The 19,715-nt window shown below is 36.8% G+C and overlaps 1 protein-coding gene across 3 annotated transcripts in view; it reads right to left on the bottom strand.

The window, feature by feature from the left end:
* Nucleotides 1-19,715, bottom strand: part of Hel89B (histone acetyltransferase 1) — a 570,925-nt gene that overhangs the window by 211,481 nt on the left and 339,729 nt on the right. For all 3 annotated transcript variants that reach the window (XM_067150030.2, XM_067150029.2, XM_067150032.2), the window contains exons 22-23: nucleotides 15,732-15,999; nucleotides 3,710-3,945 (exon numbers count right to left, since the gene is read on the bottom strand). In XM_067150030.2, the coding sequence (XP_067006131.2) occupies nucleotides 3,710-3,945; nucleotides 15,732-15,999 (504 nt within the window). The remainder of the gene's footprint in view (nucleotides 1-3,709; nucleotides 3,946-15,731; nucleotides 16,000-19,715) is intronic.

Raw genomic sequence — 19,715 nt, 5'->3', positions numbered from 1 at the left:
GATGCATTGGCATCTTGGCACTGTAAGAGTTAATTGATCTTCTGTACAATATTTCACATTTATTGCATTATCAATGAATGAATTGCACGGGAGGCTACTCGGACTTACTCTAAATGTCTGTAATGTGGGTTAAGATATTCTTATCTGTGGTAAATTCTCTGATTTTACACAGCATCTTTACAACAGTACTGGAGACATTATTTCATCATCACGATGCGCAGGTTGCCTACGGATGTCAAATAAAAAGACCTGCACCTGGTGAGCAAAACCTGCCCTGGGATATCCCAGCACTAAAAGCTATACGACATTTCATTTCATCAAAAACAATGTCTTACAAGGTAATCTTTAAGAATTAATTCCATACTTTTAATTATAAAAATTACTGACTTACTTTTACTCCCTAATATACAAAAATACATTATAAAATGAATCACAACATCGTTCCCTCTCCAATGAACAGAGTCAATGCCTACAGAATTCTTCTCGCCTGGCTGCTTTCCCTCAACTCTCAATGGAATAGAGTTGTTACCTACAGAGTTATCTGCAGAAGTTGCCAGGACAAAAACAGGGAGACTGGATTCAGTCTAAACGCAGTTGTTGGGGTGATCACATAAATATGATTGTTAATAAAGGGTACAGATCTCTGCACATGGTTATGAGGGTATTTAGGGGTTGTAGAAAGGATATAAAGGAGAGAACATATAAGCATCTGGTAATACCCCAACTAGAGTATGATTCCAGTGTATGGGACCTCACCAGGATTACTCGATTCAAGAACTGGAAAAAATCCAAAGAAAAGCAGCTCTATTTATTCTGGGTGATTTCCGACAAAAGAGTAGCGTTACAAAAATGTTGCAAAGTTTGGGCTGGGAAGACCTGGGAGAAAGGAGATGTTATGAGTGTTGAATAAATATCCCCCTTGGATGATTGTGCTTTCACACTCAAGGCCGTCATAGTCGTAATGGTATATAAGAAGATCATCCATTTTGGTTTTAAACAGTCAAATATTTGAGATTAACCACATTATAAAACAGTTAATTTACAGTAATTTTAAGATACTTTCTGTACACTGTCATCATTTTAGATGTTATAGTATAATATTTTATGAGATTTTTTTTTTTTTTTTTGCTAGTTGTTTTTTACGTCGCACCGACACAGATAGGTCTTACGGCAACGATGGGACAGGAAAGGGCTAGGAGTGAGAAGGAAGCGGCCGTGGCCTTAATTAAGGTACAGCCCCAGCATTTGCCTGGTGTGAAAATGGGAAACCACGGAACACCATTTTCAGGGCTGCCGACAGTGGGATTTTATGAGATAATTGTTCAACTTTTTTTTTTCTTCCTATATTTATAAGATTAGAAAGATCCTATATCCAATAATTTTAAGATTCATATAGGCTGATGATGCCCATAAAAAGGGTGAAACATGTACCTATGACTTTTAAATATTATGTATAAAATTTTGTATTGTATTGTATTGAACAGGTGGATCTATAAATATTATTATAATATTTGTGATATACGTCATCTTCAAAACGGAACCAAAATGGGAAGAGTTACTTGTAAGTGGTATGTTCCGACCTGTCAGTGAAGAGATGGTGTGGAATGACATCAGTAGACGAATATGTTTGAGTGATGTCCTTAAAAGTAGGAAAGATCACAATATGAAGATAAAAGCTGGAATACAAGAGGACAAATTGGGGCAAATATTCGCTTGTAGGTAGAGAAGTTAGGGACTGGAATAACTTACCAAGGGATATGTTTAATAAATTTCCAATTCCTTTGCAATCATTTAAGAAAAGGCTAGGAAAACAACAGATAGGGAATCTGCCACCTGGGCGACTGCCCTAAATGCAGATCAATAGTGACTGATTGATAAAAACTAAAAGAAAGCGGGGTCGATGGCGTAGGACCCCTGGAGAGAGCTGCTGCAAAGCGTCATTAGGCCTCTAGTTTCCTGTGTAAACACCTCTGGGACAAGATCACTGTTCTGGATTGGTTAGGGTAGGGTTGAACAAAATCCTTAGTCTGGATAGATTAGGGTAGGGGTGGACAAGACTATTGGTCTGGATATTTTAGGATGGGATGACCAGTGATTTGAGGACAAGCAAAGCGGGCACGGGGGCGTAAGTCACCAGGCTAGAGCCACCGTGAAGTAGACTTAGGCCTCTAGTTCCCTGTTCAAGAGATCCTTCCCCATAGAACAGGGAGTGTACAAATTCCTTACTGCTGCTGCAGCGCTGTACCCTTGTCTGTATTAAGGTAATTTTGATATAAAATCATTCCTATCCGGTATTCAGGATTGTTTCCTTTATATGTTCAGTTTCTTTGTGTATTTATTCTGTAGGGTTGGTAATACGATCTACTTATTATGATTGGCGTGAATGACATCATATGCAACTTTACATAGGCCAATAGGAATGCCAGTTTGTAGTTTACCAATAGACAATGGCGAGTGCTCCTCTCTTCTTTAGGTTATAAAAGTAAATGTAGCTTTTGGGGCGGGATGGTTAGTTCCAGGATATCGCAATGAACACACCTCTCCTCTGTTGGAATTCCAAGTAAGATTTGCTTAAATTCTAGTTCCTAATAATGTTACTAAGGTTGGTGAGCATGGGCAGTATTTCTATCATTCATTTTAAAGGTTTTCCTATTTACTTTCAGCTGGATATAAATTATGAAACCCATATGATGAGTTATGTTCTTTACAAGATGAAATAAGAACAAAAAATTCCATTGTTGGTAATATTGTGGAAAAGTGGGTATCTGTGATGATTGAAGTCAAAGCTCTTAACACTCAGAAGATGAATAAAATACTTGGCTTCGTTCTCAGCATACCAGCATTAAATGCTTACTCAGAACATATTCTTTTCTTTGAAGAATAATAAATGGTATAATGATAGGAAACATTGGAACATAAATCTGATAGAAACAGAGTTACAAATGTGTTAATTTTTACTACTCATGTCAAGAATGTGTACAAAATGTATTTAAAGAAGTTTCAAAATATTTAAAAGGAAAATTAAGTTAAAAAATATAACAACTGTAAATGCTTGTTGTTTAAAGCGGCCTAACATCTAGGTCATTCGCCAAACTGTAATAAACTTCAGGCTTCAGTGCTCTTATCAGCAAAGTTGCGGGAGCATCCAGGAATTTTACTCTGACGTATGTATGTTCAGTCTTCAGCCCTAAGGCTGGTTGGATCCTCAACAGCTCTGTCATCAGCTGTCATAGATGGCCTAGGCATCACTGACGAGGCGTACTAGGGAAATGAGGAATGAGGTAGTTTCCCGTTGCTTTCCTCACCAAGCCAGAAGTTGCTATTACATATTAGTCTGCCAAGCCCACTGAAATGCATGCACCAACCGACCCTATGAGCATAATTTTCACACCATTTATAGCAGGGACTGGCTGCACAAGGAATGGCATTACTAGCATCACTCATACCTCAGTCACTTTCATATTGTCAAAGACAAGGATAAGACAGAGACAGTTCAATGAAAGTAACATCATCAATTATGTCGGTTCACGATCACCTAAAAGTACAATATGTAGTCACACATTGAAGGATTGTAAGGCATGTTACTTGCGCAATAATATCTAAGTTATTCCTTCAACTAAGCGAATTCCCCTTTCACCATCCATTTCTAATATTTTTTACAGATAGGGAACAAAAGTTTGACAAAGTAAAAAAATTGTCCATAACCAACCTGCTGATATGACCTCAATTCTGCTTGGATAGGCACAGGAACTTTGTAGTCTTCAATAGATTTCGGATTGAACAGCTGCTCAAGAAACTTCCGTTCTCTGGCCTTCTGTTTGACTAATTCCATGGTAAGATTAGGAGGGTCAGGTACTCCACCATCAAGAGGCATCAGCTGAATCAGCATGGCAAAGCAATGTGTTGCCATCAAACGGACAGGCTGATTCTGATCACTCATACAACCTATAAAACATATAACACATACCTATGAATAACTCATGTGACCACTGCATTTTCTGGCGTGTTATAAAATGACGTCAAAGTAGATGTATAGCCCACACAAGTCAGAATTATTTTAAGTGAACGATGATTTAAAAGTTCACAGGAGGCCAATATCGAGAAGAGAGAGCTCAATTTCGAAGGCTGAGAGTAAAGAACATTAAAATATCAAGCGGACTCTTTAAAAAGAAACAAGATAATTATATTATTATATAATAAACACACACTAACTAATTTGCCGAGATACTGGACGGTCACTGAAGACTTTGGATGCAAACGAAGAGAAAGAAATAAGCCAATTCCAAGTAAAAGACATCAAAATTACTTGTCCTGAGAGGAAGATAGTGCGTAATTTAAATATTCAGTGCATAAGAACAGAATTGTGGCATGAAATAAGAAGATTAAATTTAAATAGGCTAAGCAACTGGTTAGACAAGGACCGTAACATAACTTCGAAAGCTCTTGAAGATAGAGATCGGAGGACAGAAAATAATACCAATCCCTATGGGAATCAACATCTATATCATGGACAGAAAATAGTCGAGAATTCTACCAAGAAAACAGAATTACTAGAGTCAAAAACATTAAAGAACAGTATTATTATCTGAATTCTATATAAAAATCAAAGCAGAAATAATACTGAAAATACACTGAACCCAGTATTAAATATTTTGAGAATTGTCAGCTCATTAAGCAAGTATATAGAAGGAGCATTGACAAGATATTAAGACTACAGGAAGCAATGATATGAACTTTTACATTTCAGGATTTATTTATGTTGAAATTAGTGCAAGAAAGAAGATTATGAATATGGGTTGCTAAATTGGCACTGGACCGACCTGATGAAGGAGTGGACTCCAGCTGATCCATGGTTTCAAGCCAGCCAAGGTAAATAGCTGTAGCGCAGACAGCTACAAAATCGTCATAAGCCAGAGAATAAGCTAAGTTTACTAAATTATAATTCTTAATTAAATCAGGATGTAGTAACCTCATGAAATAATTAATTATTGTGGTGTATTTAAGATATCGAGTGACTCAGTGAAGTGCAATGTCTGAATAAAGCTTTCCAAGGTTAAGTTGTGATAAAATCAATAAATCTCGAAGAAGTGACTACATAGATATTGAGTGTATTAGGATAGCTATGGAATTTTTGATTATTTGCGAGAATGAGTATAGATTTCACAGAGCAAAATGAAAGAATATATACGTGATGGATTTCTTAAATGGGATAGCAAGCCGAACATGCTTACTGATCACTATAATGATATGATATGGAAAGGATATGTAGATAGTATGAACTATTACTTGTTGATGTTTGTCATGAAGAGATATCATGGTATACTAGATGTTAAATATTATTCTGAGAGAAGATTTGTGATCCAGTGATGCGAATATAAATTCAATGAAGTTTAATACATCGTGGGAATTATCTTATATGAGAAGAGGTTACGATTTGAAGAAAGATGGTTATGTTAAGAAGTATTATTAAATGAATTGAACAATATGCAGAATTTAATGGAGAAATGAGAAGGCATTGAAGTGAATTGTTTTGAAATTAGATGCAGAGGAAAGATAATGAAGGATGCTGAATACAAATATTCAACTTCTGGATCCTGAATCAGTTATATGAAGCAAGTGCGAGAATAGATTATTACGTCGTGGGAATACTGTAAGATAAGGTAGGCATGGTTAACCCAAACGCATATGTCAAAGCAAATGATTCTTGCTACATTTAAAATAAGGTTGCGTTGTTAGGAAATATCCGTATTGAATGCCATATAGATGTAGTGCTTGGACTGAAAGATGAAATGTATATGTAGCTGTGCTGAATAGTATTGACGTCTGAGATAATAATTGAGCTGTCATACTAAGTTGAAAGGAGTCACTTAACTTTTCAAGGCAAATGAGACTTCATTTAGAGTCAAATGTGGAATAAGAGGCCAAAATTATAATTAATTAAGAACTAAAATAGTTAGAAATGAGATTTAGATTTTTATTTTAGAAAGATATAAGATGATTTGCAAGTGATTAAATATAGTAAGACTACGATGGTAGGTGCCAAGATTATAAATGGCAGCAGGTGTTAGTAACCTTAGCGCATCATTCAATGGAGATAAATAGTGATGAAGCAATGGCAAATAAACAATTTAGCATTCAAAAACTTTAAGAAAAAATTCAGATATGAAAAATGTGTCATATGGTTGATTTTTAAACTAACTATTATTTAAACATGTGATGAACTAAAGAAAATATTTAAATATCAAATAGTGGTTGAAGATGAGGTGTTAGCTCATATCAAGATTGAGAATGAATAATTTTAATCAGTGCTGATGAAAAAGAAATCATTGGATAAGGTTAATTTTAATTTTATGCTTTTTAAGAACAAATATTTCAATTAATTACTTTCTCTTTCTTTTGCATCATATTCAGTTAATAAACTTGATGATTTAGATTTTACATGTGTGATTAATTAATGTGTAGGCTGTTACTGTAGGATAATTTAGTCTTAAGTGGATTTATGCAATCTTAGATATTATGTGCGTTGAAGACGTTCATCTGAAATTGAATTATGAGTTATTGCGGTCGTATTTCTCTTCTGAATTCACGTAAAACTGGACTATTTGTAAGAAGAATTACCCTGAGAGATGACAGAGCAGTCGGAGTACTTTTAATTACGTCATTGCTGGACGCAGGAAGGGTGCACTTATAAAACATGTAAGACTTCAGCAGATGAAGACTGTCACCAAGTATAATAGTTGTAAAATGAAACATGAAGGCTACATAAAAAATAAAACATTTTGTTAAAATTATTTCTACACAACATGCATTTGTCGGGTATCTAATATCAACTGGAAGAGGAAAAGCTGTATATGGATGGAATATTAAGGAGCTTCACCATATCAGTACCAAATCAGTAAGTTAAGTCCGTTTACCTAACTGATGGTAATGCTACGTCTCGGCATATTTCATGAAAAAATCCAAACGTTAGAATATATTAAGTAATATCAGTCATATTTGGATCAAATCAATAACTTAACTTCTGTATCAAATAAAAATCTGAACCTGTAAAGTCAGAAATACTGAAGTAGCAGAATAGTACATGGCCAAAGATATAAAAAATATAAGATAAAAACCATACAAAGAACATTTTGAAAAGGACAGAATATTTGGCATTAAATGAGTAGAACAGATTCAGAAATGCCAATAAAATGGGGAAGCCAAGTATGAGAGGCATGAGAAATGTTTTCACAAAATCTGCAAAGTCCTTTCTTAAATTTTCTTCATGACACACCAACAGAGATAGGTGTTATAGTGATTATGGTTAGGAAAGGTCTAGGTGCAGGAAGGAAGCGATCATGGCCTTAATGAAGGTACAGCCCCGGCCAGCATTGTAAAGTATATTCTAACATTAATACCAATATAAATGGTCCCTGTGGGAGTCAGCATCTACTATATATTCTAACATTAGGAAAACATTTAAAATGAAGGTTCTTTTTGAAGTCCTTAGCTAGAGATGTCTTGATCATCAGTCTAGAGCAGTTATAATAAAATGCTGATAGGGATTATTGTATCAACAACAACAATCATCATCATTCTTCTTCTTCTTCTTCTTCTTCTTCTTCTTCTTCTTCTTCTTCTTCTTCTTCTTCTTCTTCTTCTTCTTCTTCTTCTTCTATATATATATAATTCGCTGGGGCCATCAAGGACCACGTCAAGTCTTGTTGCATTTGACACTGAACTTGGCCTTCTTTAGAGCCCAAATTTCCCTCATTCTTTGTGAGTGGGCCTGCTTGCGCTCCTCTGTCCAAGGGCCACTGTGTCCTCTTCGGTTGCTCGTCTCGGTTTAGCCCGTTCGTCAATATTTTCTTGTGGAAGAGATCTCTGTTAAGGGCGTCTTCAGCTGAGATATGTAGCATTTGCAGGTCTTCTTTGGTATTTCTAAACCAGGGAATTGTGGTTTTGGGGTTTGAATAAAAAAAGTGAAAGATTTCTTTAGTTAACTTTCTTCCGTCCATTCTTTTCAGATGACCGTAAAATCGTGCCCGCCTTTTTCTGATTGTGTCGGTAATTTTCTCTATTTTGCTGTAGACTTCCTCGTTGGATCTCTTTTGATGGATTCTATTTCTATACTTTAATCCCAAGATTCCTCTCACAATTTTGCGTTCTCTTTTCTCCAGTTCTTCAAGGAGTCCTTTGTTGGCATTTAGAGACAGGGTTTCGGCTGCATATAGAACTAATGGCTTCAGAACTGTTTCATAGTGACGTATCTTGGTGTTTTGGGAAAGGCATTTTTTGTTGTAGATTGTGCGGGATGTTTGGTAGGCTATTTCCAGTTTGCGTACTCGCTCCTGAAGAGCTTCTTTATCCAGTCCATTTTTCATGATGATCTCACCCAGGTATTTGAATTTGTCTACTCGGGTGATGTCCCCGTATTTTGTATGGAGTTTTGGAGGAGCCTCTTTGATTTAGTCATTGCTCCTGTTTTCTCAAACGATATCTGCAAACCAGTTTGTTCGGCAATTTCCTTTAAAATTTCAACTTGAGCTCTAGCGGCTTCTATGTCTTTTGAGAGAACAGCAGTATCATCAGCAAATGCTAAGCAGTCTGTTGCGATCCCCTAGGATTTGGTTCCTATTCTCAATGGACTATAGTTGGTTTCCTGTAATCTCATCCGCCAGGTTCTGATGATCTTTTCAAGAACACAGTTGAAGAGTATCGGGGATAGCCCATCACCTTGTCGGACTCCTGTTTTGATGTCAAAGGAATGCGAGAGACATCCGTGGAACTTCACCTTGGATTTTGTATCGGTCAGGGTGGCTCTAATTAATGCCAGCAGTTTCAAATCAACTCCGAATTCATTTAAGATGTTTAGCAGGACTTCCCGGTCAATGGAGTCGTACGCTTTCTTAAAGTCCACAAAGACAGACACATACTGCTTGGACCTTAGTGTACAATATCTGATGATCGTTTTGAGATTTTGGATCTGCTCGGCTGATGAGCGACCTTTTCTGAACCCTCCTTGGTATTCACCTATTTGATGTTCGACTTGTGCTTCCAAATGCTCCAGGATGGCAAGTGATAGAATTTTGTAAGTCACGGGTAGCAAAGATATTCCTCTGTAGTTGTTGATGTTCTTCATGCTGCCTTTTTTTGTGTAATGGATGGATCAAATCTATTTTCCAATCTTCGGGTAGGGTCTCCTTGTTCCAAATTTCTTCTTCTTTTCTTCTTTTTTTTTTTTTTTTTTTTTTTTTTTTTTTTCAGTCATGGCAGAACAATGTTAATTCATAAAGGTGGAGATGCAGACAATGTCCAGAACTGGTTACCTGTAACAATCTACTCCATATTATGGAGAATTGTCGAAAGTGGTAGATAAAATGCTCAGGAAATATGTTGAACTCAATCCTAATCAGTAAGTTTTTGTATCTTGCTAGGAAACTTTAATTAATTCATCTATTGTACATGGCTGCATGATAGACTCAAAACTTAAAAGGAGGGACTGTAGCATTGTAGACATCTCTAAAGCATGCCATGAGCATATACAAAGGCTGTAAATAAAGTAGTGGCAACATAGTCCAGACATTCGCAGGAGATCCCGCATGCGCAAATAGGATAAGGGGGCAGTCATGTGGCGCTCTTGTCAATGTGTAGTGTGCATCTGATGGGCAACCAATTGGAAGTGTTCTTGCTGTGTGACGTTGAAGTGAAGAGTGTCGATTTCACCGCTGTTTACTATCAATTCTGCCTGGAAATAAATGTTTCTGTATATGTAAATTGTAGATTTACAAAGTTTACATGTACTTAAAAAAATGTACTGTACAATGGAATAAATTATAATACTCACAAAATTTTCTGTTATGTTGGTTAGCGCTTTCGAGGGATCAAGTTTATATAGCCTCCCAACAATTCATCAGTGACATAAACGGACTATATTACACTACAATACAGGTAATATTTACAGTATTTACAGTCTTCACAGTGTTATGTCTTTTACAGCTGTTCATTATGATACACATGGAAGCAGGTCATGTTATATAACCTGTCTCGCCTTTGCATAATTTATATAATTCCATTGCGATCATTTTCTTGTTATGTAAACTTTCCATCCTAACCACCCTTTCCATAGCAAGAGGTTCTCATCAATTGACATTTTGCCATTAGGGGTATAAGCTTCCAAAAATTTTGATAACAGGTGGATAAATACTGGATTTATCTCGTATATTTTGGGAGGAAGTTGTACATTATTCACCTCATTGTCAAAGATATGTAAAAAGCTGTGGAGGAAAATATAATAATAATAATAATAATAATAATAATAATAATAATAATAATAATAATAATAATAATAATAATAATAATAATAATAAATAATAATAATAATAATAACAATAATAATAATGTTATTGGCTTCACGTCCCACTAACTACTTTTACGGTTTTCAGACGGAATTTAGTCCCGAAGGAGTTCATTTGTATGCCAGTAAATCTACGTATTTGAGCAGCGTCAAATACCACCTGTCTGAGCCAGAATCGAACCTGCCAAGTTGGGGTCAGGAGGCCGGCCAGGCCACTCGATACGGCGAGAAAAAAAATCTCTTCTGTGTCATCAGCTTATAGAAAATAGGCGTAGTGAACAAGCGATTGCGAGAAATAGTGTCCTAATTTAGGTTTCTCTACAATCCCCAGCGGCAACAGAATGGCCATAAGACTCTTTATTTCATCCTTATTTGTCCAGACACGGTCTTGATCTCGATTCCTTCCTTTCGTCTTACTAAACTTGGTTTCATGTGCAATTTCCTGTTCGGCATCTTTTGTCTGTTCAGCTATGTTCTGGCATATCTCGTCATAAAAAAAGTAATTAAAATATTTCGTTCAGTTTTGTTTTCCTTAAAAACACTCTCTTTACATGGAAATTTGGATCAAAGCAGGAATTTCTTTGTCCATTTTCAGTATAAGTTGACGAAGAACTTGCAATGGTTGGATTCTAATCAGTATTATTGTCACAACTGTCACTGTCATGATCGCTACTTGAACTGGAATCGAACATGTGTTGTCTCTTTTGAGACTGCTGAACATTCGCATCAGCTACACCCAAGCCCTGTATATTTGAGCCTGCAGTACTTATTCCAGGTAATTTCCTGTCACTTACGAATTCCCCTTTGGCAGAACTTACTTCACTAATATCACAATTCTTGCCACTAAATTCCAACATTTCGTTTATCATGACCCGTAAATCATCTTCCTCTAACAGTGGGGGCAGGTAAATTGTTACAAATATTTTAGCGGAAAAAAATGTAAGAAAAATGATCTAATAGAATCCTGGTCTCAGCAGTTTGGATGAAAATAATGAAATTGACAGTATTACAGATGCGTACGATAATAAAATGTTGTGTAACTTGCGATAAATACACACTCCAGCCGTGAAGGAATGAACTCAAGACTGGGGATAATGAATCAGGTCACAGTTCTAAAATGTCATCAGAGAGGTCTTTTCAGTGTCATAATCTCTAGAAATCCCTTCTACAGCAATATTATTACATCCAAGGGACGATTTGGCGATGAGCTAAAGCTTCAGCGCGGAGCTATTGGGCCTTAGGTCGTTCTTGCCCGGACTCAGCTGCGTATTTTATGTTGCAACTCATGGATGATGAACTGGTATTGAGAAAACATATCTGAAAAAATTCACATAAGAGGGCAGACTCATCCAGAATACGCTGCTGAAAAGGCCTGTGCAGGCAGGCAACTGTGAAAAAATTTTTTTTTGAATCGGCGGATATATCGGCGTATCTCGCCGCATCGCCCACTGAACGGGTTAACGTTTCAAATTTTTGTCCGCGAAATCGTAAAATGACACCGTCCATCCGTAAAACGCTGCAATTTCTGTAAATTTTACGGATAAACCATAAAAGTTGGCAGGTATGGACAAGTCATTACTGTTTTTGACCATATGCGCAGTCTAAAAAATGCTCTGTAGCTGCTTCCACAAGTTTCTTTGCCACTTATGTCTTCTTCCTCTTCTTGCAGATATGGACGGGATACAAATTTACTGATTATTGTAATTATGATTCGGTACTTTTCCTTGAAGTGACTTTACCAACCAGTAGATGCTCTGAAATTACTTTGTCTCACTGAAATCTCTATTGAAATGTCCAAGGTCCACAGTTTCAGGTCTTCATCGCAAACTCTCTCCTTCAACCTTCTTGCTTTTGCATCAATTTACTGTGTTCAATGGGACTTACCGACGTAGATTCAAACTGGTTCTTCCAAAAGTACAGTTGTCGAAGTGATATCACCATTTGAAAATTTCTGTTAATGGAAGCTCCTTCTTACCGTCTTTATTATCCAAAAATTTGCAGCTTCTCTCAGCTGATAAGGGTAATGCGACAGTGGTTATGGACACTGAAGAGTATAGGAATAGATCTCGGCTATATTGTCAGAGCCTGTTTACAGACTGAGCTCATGTGACCCCACTACTCATGTGTCCAACGCCACCGTGAAGCTCTGAAGGCAATCTGCAATTCCAAAAGAGGAGGCTAAACATCTGTCCCCAGGGGATGCAGTACCACCTAGATTATATGGACTGCCTAAGATCCATACAAAAAGATGTTCCCCTCAGATCTATTGTTAGTGGGATAGGCTCTCCTACATATGCTCTGGCTAAATACCTAAACAAACGTCTTCAGCCACACATACGACGTACTGAATCATACGTCAGAGACTCGGTATTTCGTCAACAAGCTGTCAACTATAACCCTTCAACCTAATGCTTTTTTTGGTGAGTTTCGATGTGGAGTCTTTGTTCGCTAAAGTGCCGACTGACTGGGTCATTTCTCTCATTGAACATCTGTTCCCTGAGGACATTACTAAGCTACTTTACCACTGCATGACTTCCAGCTATTTCTTGTGGGTGAATTTTTTTTCCGAACAGACGGATGGAGTGGCTATGGGAAGCCCACTTTCGCCCGAGTGGCTAACTACTTTATGGAGCATTTTGAGGAGGAGGCTATTACTTCGGCGCCCGTCAAACATATGATATAGTGGAGGTATGTTGACAATGGATTTGTGGTCTGGACAGAAAGTCCTGAGAAACTTCATCTATTTCTGAACCACCTAAATCAGCAACACCCTTCAATTAAATTCACTATGGAGATGGAGTCAGATGGATGCCTTCCTTTCTTGGATGTTCTAGTAAGAAAGAACCCGGACAGCTCCTTAGGACATACCGTCTATCGTAAGCCTACCCACATAAATCGCTATCTTCATGCAGATTGTCACCACCATCCAGCACAAAAACAAGGCATTCTCACGACACTCGCCAAGAGGGCGAGACGAATTTGTGAGCCATCAAATATCCAGGTGGAGATGGATATGCTCAAAGTCACGTTCAAGGGTAATGGTTACAGCAATTTGCATATTCATAGAGCCCTGCATCCCAGAGAAACGACCAAGCAAAGCTCACAGAAGGAAGAAGTGAAGGGAACTGCCTACTTGCCTTGAACGTAATATTAGTCTCAACCAGCCAGACAAATCGGCAATAGATGAGCATGCTCTATCGTTGGGTCACGATGTCATGTTCCAAGATGCTCGAGCTCTTTACCCACACGAGACACTACAGGTCCAGAATTATACGGGAAGCTGTGGAAATACGTAGAAATCCTAACAGTTTCAATAGGGACACTGGCTATCAATTACGTAATACATGGTTGCCAGCCATTAAGGATTTACATAGGTCGTTTCCCTTCCCTGTCCCTTCACTATTGTTATTTCGTCTTGGTGTTTTCCAAATTCATACATTCCTGATCGCCAGATGTTTCATTCCAGGCTTGTGTCAATGTCATGCTCCTGTCAATGTCATATGTTACGTATACATTATGGGACCCTCTTAGACTGATTCTGATGGTTCGGTCAGCTTCCGCTTCGAACGCTAGCACTGTGCCATGTCTGGGGAGCCATCTGGTGACAAATGAATGTACCATTTCCACTTCTATTATAATGTCTAATTTCAAAAACTCATTGTTTGAGAAGCCTTTCTCATAGACAGTCGAGATTTCTTCTGATGACGCAGAGCACAGTTCTCTGCGAAACGCAAAGAATTTCACCTTATTTTCTTGACACGGCATAAGCCCAAAAACCTATACAGTATCATGTCTACAAGTACGGGCCGTGAAAGCATCAATGGCAACATATGTAAAATGTGTAACTTATTAGCTCAATGTTAGGGAGTTTTGCCTGTCCACTTGATTTGTTTTTTTATTTAATCATTATTTTTGTGAATAAAATTTAGCTTTTACATTTCTCCATGCTTATATTACGGGTTAAAATCAGCAGACATCTTCCATTATCATCAGTTTATTCAGGACTTTGTTTTATTTATAATTGATTTATTTCACCCTATTTCTGCCCTTACAACATTAATATATATATGTCCTTTCCCATTCTCAACACTGATATGAACTGTGCTAATGGACACAAAACATCATTATAACTGTTATGCCTTTCAGCATTCAGTCTGCAAGTCTCTGTTAATTACCTGAGAACCTTCACAATCTTGTTTGCAGCTAGCTATGTTGTTTTGTTTTGTTCCACACTTCACATCTTTAAATAATCAGAAAGTACGTCTAATTATCATTGCCTTGACCTCCCTCTACTCCTCTTACCGTTTATGGCCAAGTCGATTATTCTCCTTGGTAACCTATCACCCTCCATTCATCTCATTTGACACCATCACCGAAGTTGTCTTATTCGTACAGATTCATCCACTGAGATTTATTGATAACTTGGCCTTTATTTCCTCATTCCAAAGTGTCCTCCTGCTATTTTCTCTGTCTGTTTATACCATCAATCATTCTCACTACTTTCATATCCATTACTTCTAACTTATGAATAAGATATCCCAAGTCCACCCACCTTTCACTCCTGTACAACAAAGCCAGTCTGAAAACAGACTGATGCAGTGATAGTTTCATCCAAGAACTCACTTCTTTCTTACAGAATACTGCTGACTGCAACTGCACTTTGCTGCACTTTGATCACAAAATATCACAACATAGTATTATTATTATTATTCATTTTTTTTTTACAATTGGTTTATTGTCAAACTAGTTCAGGTTTTTGGCAACAATACAGTAGGCAAGGGTAGGGAATGGCCATGCCTTTATCAAGGTAAAGCCCCAGCATTTTCCAGATGTAAAAATTGGGAACCACACAAAACCACCTTCAGGGCTGCCGATGGTGAAGTTCGAACCCTTCTTCCAAATGTGAACTTCCAGCTGCATGGCCCATACTGACAACCAACTTACACAGTATTTCAAAATCAATTATCATCATGATTTCTAAAAACCTTAATGCAATGGTCTGAAATATATAGAGGATCAGACTCCAACTTTTCATCTAAATGTAGATTTCTCCCCTTTATTACTTGCTTCGAACACAAGATGTAAGTATTTGGGGATTTTGACAGCATGTTCTGTATTGTGATGACATATAAGTCATATTTCTGTGAAATGATTTTATATAGTTTTGAAAACATAGTTGCTGTTAGTTAATTGACGATATGGGTAAATTTGGCAATTACTAGAAAAAGTTATTATTTCAGTACATTCTGTGTGTATTATAAAATTTTAATGAGAAACATAGAATGAGTGTGCATGTCTGGACAAAAAAGTTTCTCTTCAATGTTACTGCAAGTTTATTTAAGTTTCTAATGTACTGGTATGTATGTACATAAATATTTTCTTGATTAACACTTACCTAATAAAGGAACCACCAATAAGACAATGTATGGAACAATGTCAAACTGCAGCTTTTCAGCAATACAAGCTAAGGCTTCAACTGCTCCTTGTCGTCGAATTTCTGAGTGAGATGCTCCCAGAAGTGGGAGGACCATATCCACTACATGGGTCATGACTGGTACAGAGGCAAGGGACGCAAGAGTTCCCAGACAGCGGGCAGCCATATGACGAATTGCACGATAGGGATGAGTGAGTAAAACGCAAAGATGAGGAAGACATTCAAGAACCTGTTAACAACAAATTCAATGAGATATTCTAATATTACCTTTAAAATTTACAGAAAAAATACAGAGATGATAACCCAAAACGTTAGGCCTGTTTAAAAAATAATATTTAAGCATATTGTTTTCCACAGTACTGACAATTTATTGATACTATTATCTATATCTGTACTATTACTAAAAATGAGATGGTGTTTGTTCCCGATAAACTCAAAAACTATGAATGCTCTTCTCTCTCAGTCATGGATTACCACCAACTGACGAGAGGGTATTAATTTATTATAATCGAAATTATTATATGGAGTTAGTTTTGATAGTAATACAAATTACCAAGATATTCTAGTCAGTGAAATATTACAATATGTTTGAAATATATGTTACAACAGCCTTCTGAGGCATTTCCTAGATCTTAACCACGTTATAGAGTTTAGGATACCTCCACTTAAATGTTCATTCTACATATGAATGGACGAAGACAATGAACAGAATCCCCCCCAGTCACGGATAACCGCCAACTGTGCGAGAGACGCCCCTCCCCCATTGCAATCATATAGAACTAGTATTGTTAATTTTTAGAAAATACCAAACATCCTACTACATATGAATGAATGAAGACAATGAACAGATCCCCCCCCCCCCCCCTTTCAGTCACGGGTGACCACTAACGTGGGGAGAAAACACCTGCTTATCGCAATCATTGCAATCAAATGCAACCAAACATATTCCTATTCCTACCATATATGAATGAATGAAAACTATAAACAGACACCTCCACGTTCAGTCCCAGATGACCACCAACTGGGGAAGAGACCATCTGCCCATCACAATCGTCGTAATCACATGCCTATCGTTTTGTCAGTATTAAAAATTACCAAACTTATTGCAACTAACAAACTGTCACAACACATAATTAAAGTATGCATAATTTACTGCTACATTTCATATTCTATGAATGTTATTTAGGCATATATTTGTAAGGTAAATCCTTAGCCTCCTGAGGTATTTCCTAGATTTCAACTTTACATTATTTAGTCCAGGATATCTCTTCCTTAACTACATGTAATTTTCTTTGTTTTCACTGTCTATACATTTCTTTTCCCATATTCCTCTGATAATGTTACATAAGTTTGCTCTTCTTCCAGATTTCCCCCATTCTCTGTTTAACAGCTTAGCAATTAAGCAAAGTTCAGGTTCATTTTCAATTTTACCAATCACTTCCCATCTATATATTTCAGTCTGATATTACACATTTCTTTACAGTCCTTGAGCATGTGTTACTTCCATATGAGTATTACATAAAATAGATTTATTTTCATTATTTTTTCTCTTAAAGTTTATTATTGTAAACTCCCATCAACTAGCCAATTATTTCTCTCATTTCCCTTTTTGTTAACATTTGCATCCATATTGCCATATTTTCACTCATTTGGCAAAATTCTATTGGTGTTCTCTTGCTGTTACATTCTTTCTTATTTGTCTTTCTATATTTTTCACTTTTTGGACTACCTTCTTACACAAACTCGTGTCATGCCTTGATGCTTGCTTGTTGTTTTAAGGGGCCTAACATCGAAGGTCATCGGCCCCATGCCTTGATGAATTTCTTCCCCAGTAACACCCAATACCCATGTCTCCTAGCAGCTTCTTCACCCCCATCCACTTAGTAGCCCTCATTTTGAACTTTCCTTTGTTGCCGATATGCTATGCCTAGAATTTCACTTCCTTCCCCCGTTTTTAATCTCAGCCATACTTGACTATTTGTTTCACAATATCTGCCCATATACTCAGCCCTCCACACATCATTCTCACTCCACTATTTGCAATACTGCTTGGCAATCTCATATTTATTTTGCAAATTTACTAACGACTACATCTATGGCTACAATTCCATGATCTACTCCCCAAATTTCAACTACATACAACACCTATGCTTTAACTACGGAATTAAATACATTTTTCTGCACTTTATATTCTATGTTATGCATCTTTTTATTCAGTATTTTTATACGAGCCAATGACTTGCTCCCTTCACTTTTGTTCTTTTTATCTGTTCTGACCATTCACCACTGCTGCTTTTAATCGCCCCTAAGTATTCAATTTCTTTAACCACTTCTAGCTTTGTCTAACCTGTCAACCACTGTTCACTCTTAGAAAGCTTGTCACTCCTCTCAAAAGCCATTACTCTGATTTTCTGTTGATTAACCTTTAGATTCCACTCTTTACAATAATCTTCTATCTCATCAATACTATTTTGCATCTTGACCGGTGTTAATGTGAGCAGAAGGATATCGTCAGCGAAGAATAAGCCTGGAATATCTTAGTTCTCAAACATGGAGAAGTTCTTCTCTCAAAGCCTTTCGACTGGAAGACATTGTTAATAAACAATAAGAGTAATATAGGTGACAGTTTACACCCTTGTTTAAGACCCAATTTTGAAATTATCTCCCCTACTACTAAACCATGTTTTACTTTGATAGAACATTTAAACCCCAAATATATATTTTCAATTGCTCTTATCACTTTCCCTGATACTCCAACCTACACCAACTTGTGGATGGCAGCCTGTCTACTCACCGAATCAAAAGCTTTCTCTAAATCATTTGCGGCAATGGACATCTAGCTTCTTTTCTTAATATATTTATCCATTATTTTTTTTACTAGCATTATATTATCATTTGTTCTCACTCCCTTTCTAAATCCTGATTGGAGTCTTGAAAGGATCGAGCACCCCTCTATTCATTAATCGTTTTGCTAATATCCCTGTATATATCTTGCTTAATGAATCTAACATCATCACCCCACTATAGTTAGTTGGATTATATCTATCACCAGATTTCTTACGTATAGGACATATGATTCCTTCTTGCCATGATTTTAGGAATCTTGCTCCATCAAAAATCTTGTTAAATATATTGACTAAGTAATGTGTTTACACTCCCACCTCACTCAATTATATAATATATTTGGGTTGCTTTTAAGCATTTTTTTGAATTTTGTGTCACCATTTAATGAACTAATTAACTAATTCTTGAGCCTTGTGGCATTCTGTAACTTCACTTATATGATATTGTTATATCAGCTCCTTACGAGTGTTTAGTTACTTCTAGTTTACCCTGCTCATCACTCTTGCATGAGACAGTGTATTTCTTTCTGAATGGTAGCACACTCTGCTACCATTTATGGAAGTATCATGGCTGGGAGTCACGTGGTATATTCTTGTCGAGAATGTAATAATTAAATGACCATCACTTGGTCCTGGTTGTTCAAGCAGCATGTCTTGTGCTCGAATTAGAAGAAAATTAATGATAATGAAGAGAAAGATGGGATATAGAGCCAGCCTTAAGAGTGGATGATAGGGCCACATCATACTTTTGGATTTGGTCAGCAGTTGAAGTTTTCTTCGTATTTAGGTATGAATTATTAAGTCAAATTCTCAACGTACCTCAAGGTAATATATTTTTTCTGTTGCTATGGCTGTAATTATCATCTCGATTTACTATCTTTAAATGCTGATGACTATTTTATGCCATTATCGGCAAGAATGTTAAAATTAAACACGGAGTTGTTTATGTGAATGATCTCTTGATCTTGTAAGGCAGGACAGTTGGCGTTGTGAGGATGCTGATGACCTCAGTGGAGTGATACGTTAATTTGGTTTGGTATATTATTCTCAAAACCTTATTTTATTTCCCTAGTTATTATCGTTGTTTTGCGGTAGTTTTAAT

This window comes from Anabrus simplex, chromosome 6 (assembly GCF_040414725.1).
Source record: "Anabrus simplex isolate iqAnaSimp1 chromosome 6, ASM4041472v1, whole genome shotgun sequence".
NCBI classification, from domain to species: Eukaryota; Metazoa; Arthropoda; class Insecta; order Orthoptera; family Tettigoniidae; genus Anabrus; species Anabrus simplex.
The sequence above is the reverse complement of the archived record's forward strand: the minus strand, read 5'-3'. Positions and strand labels throughout refer to the sequence as shown.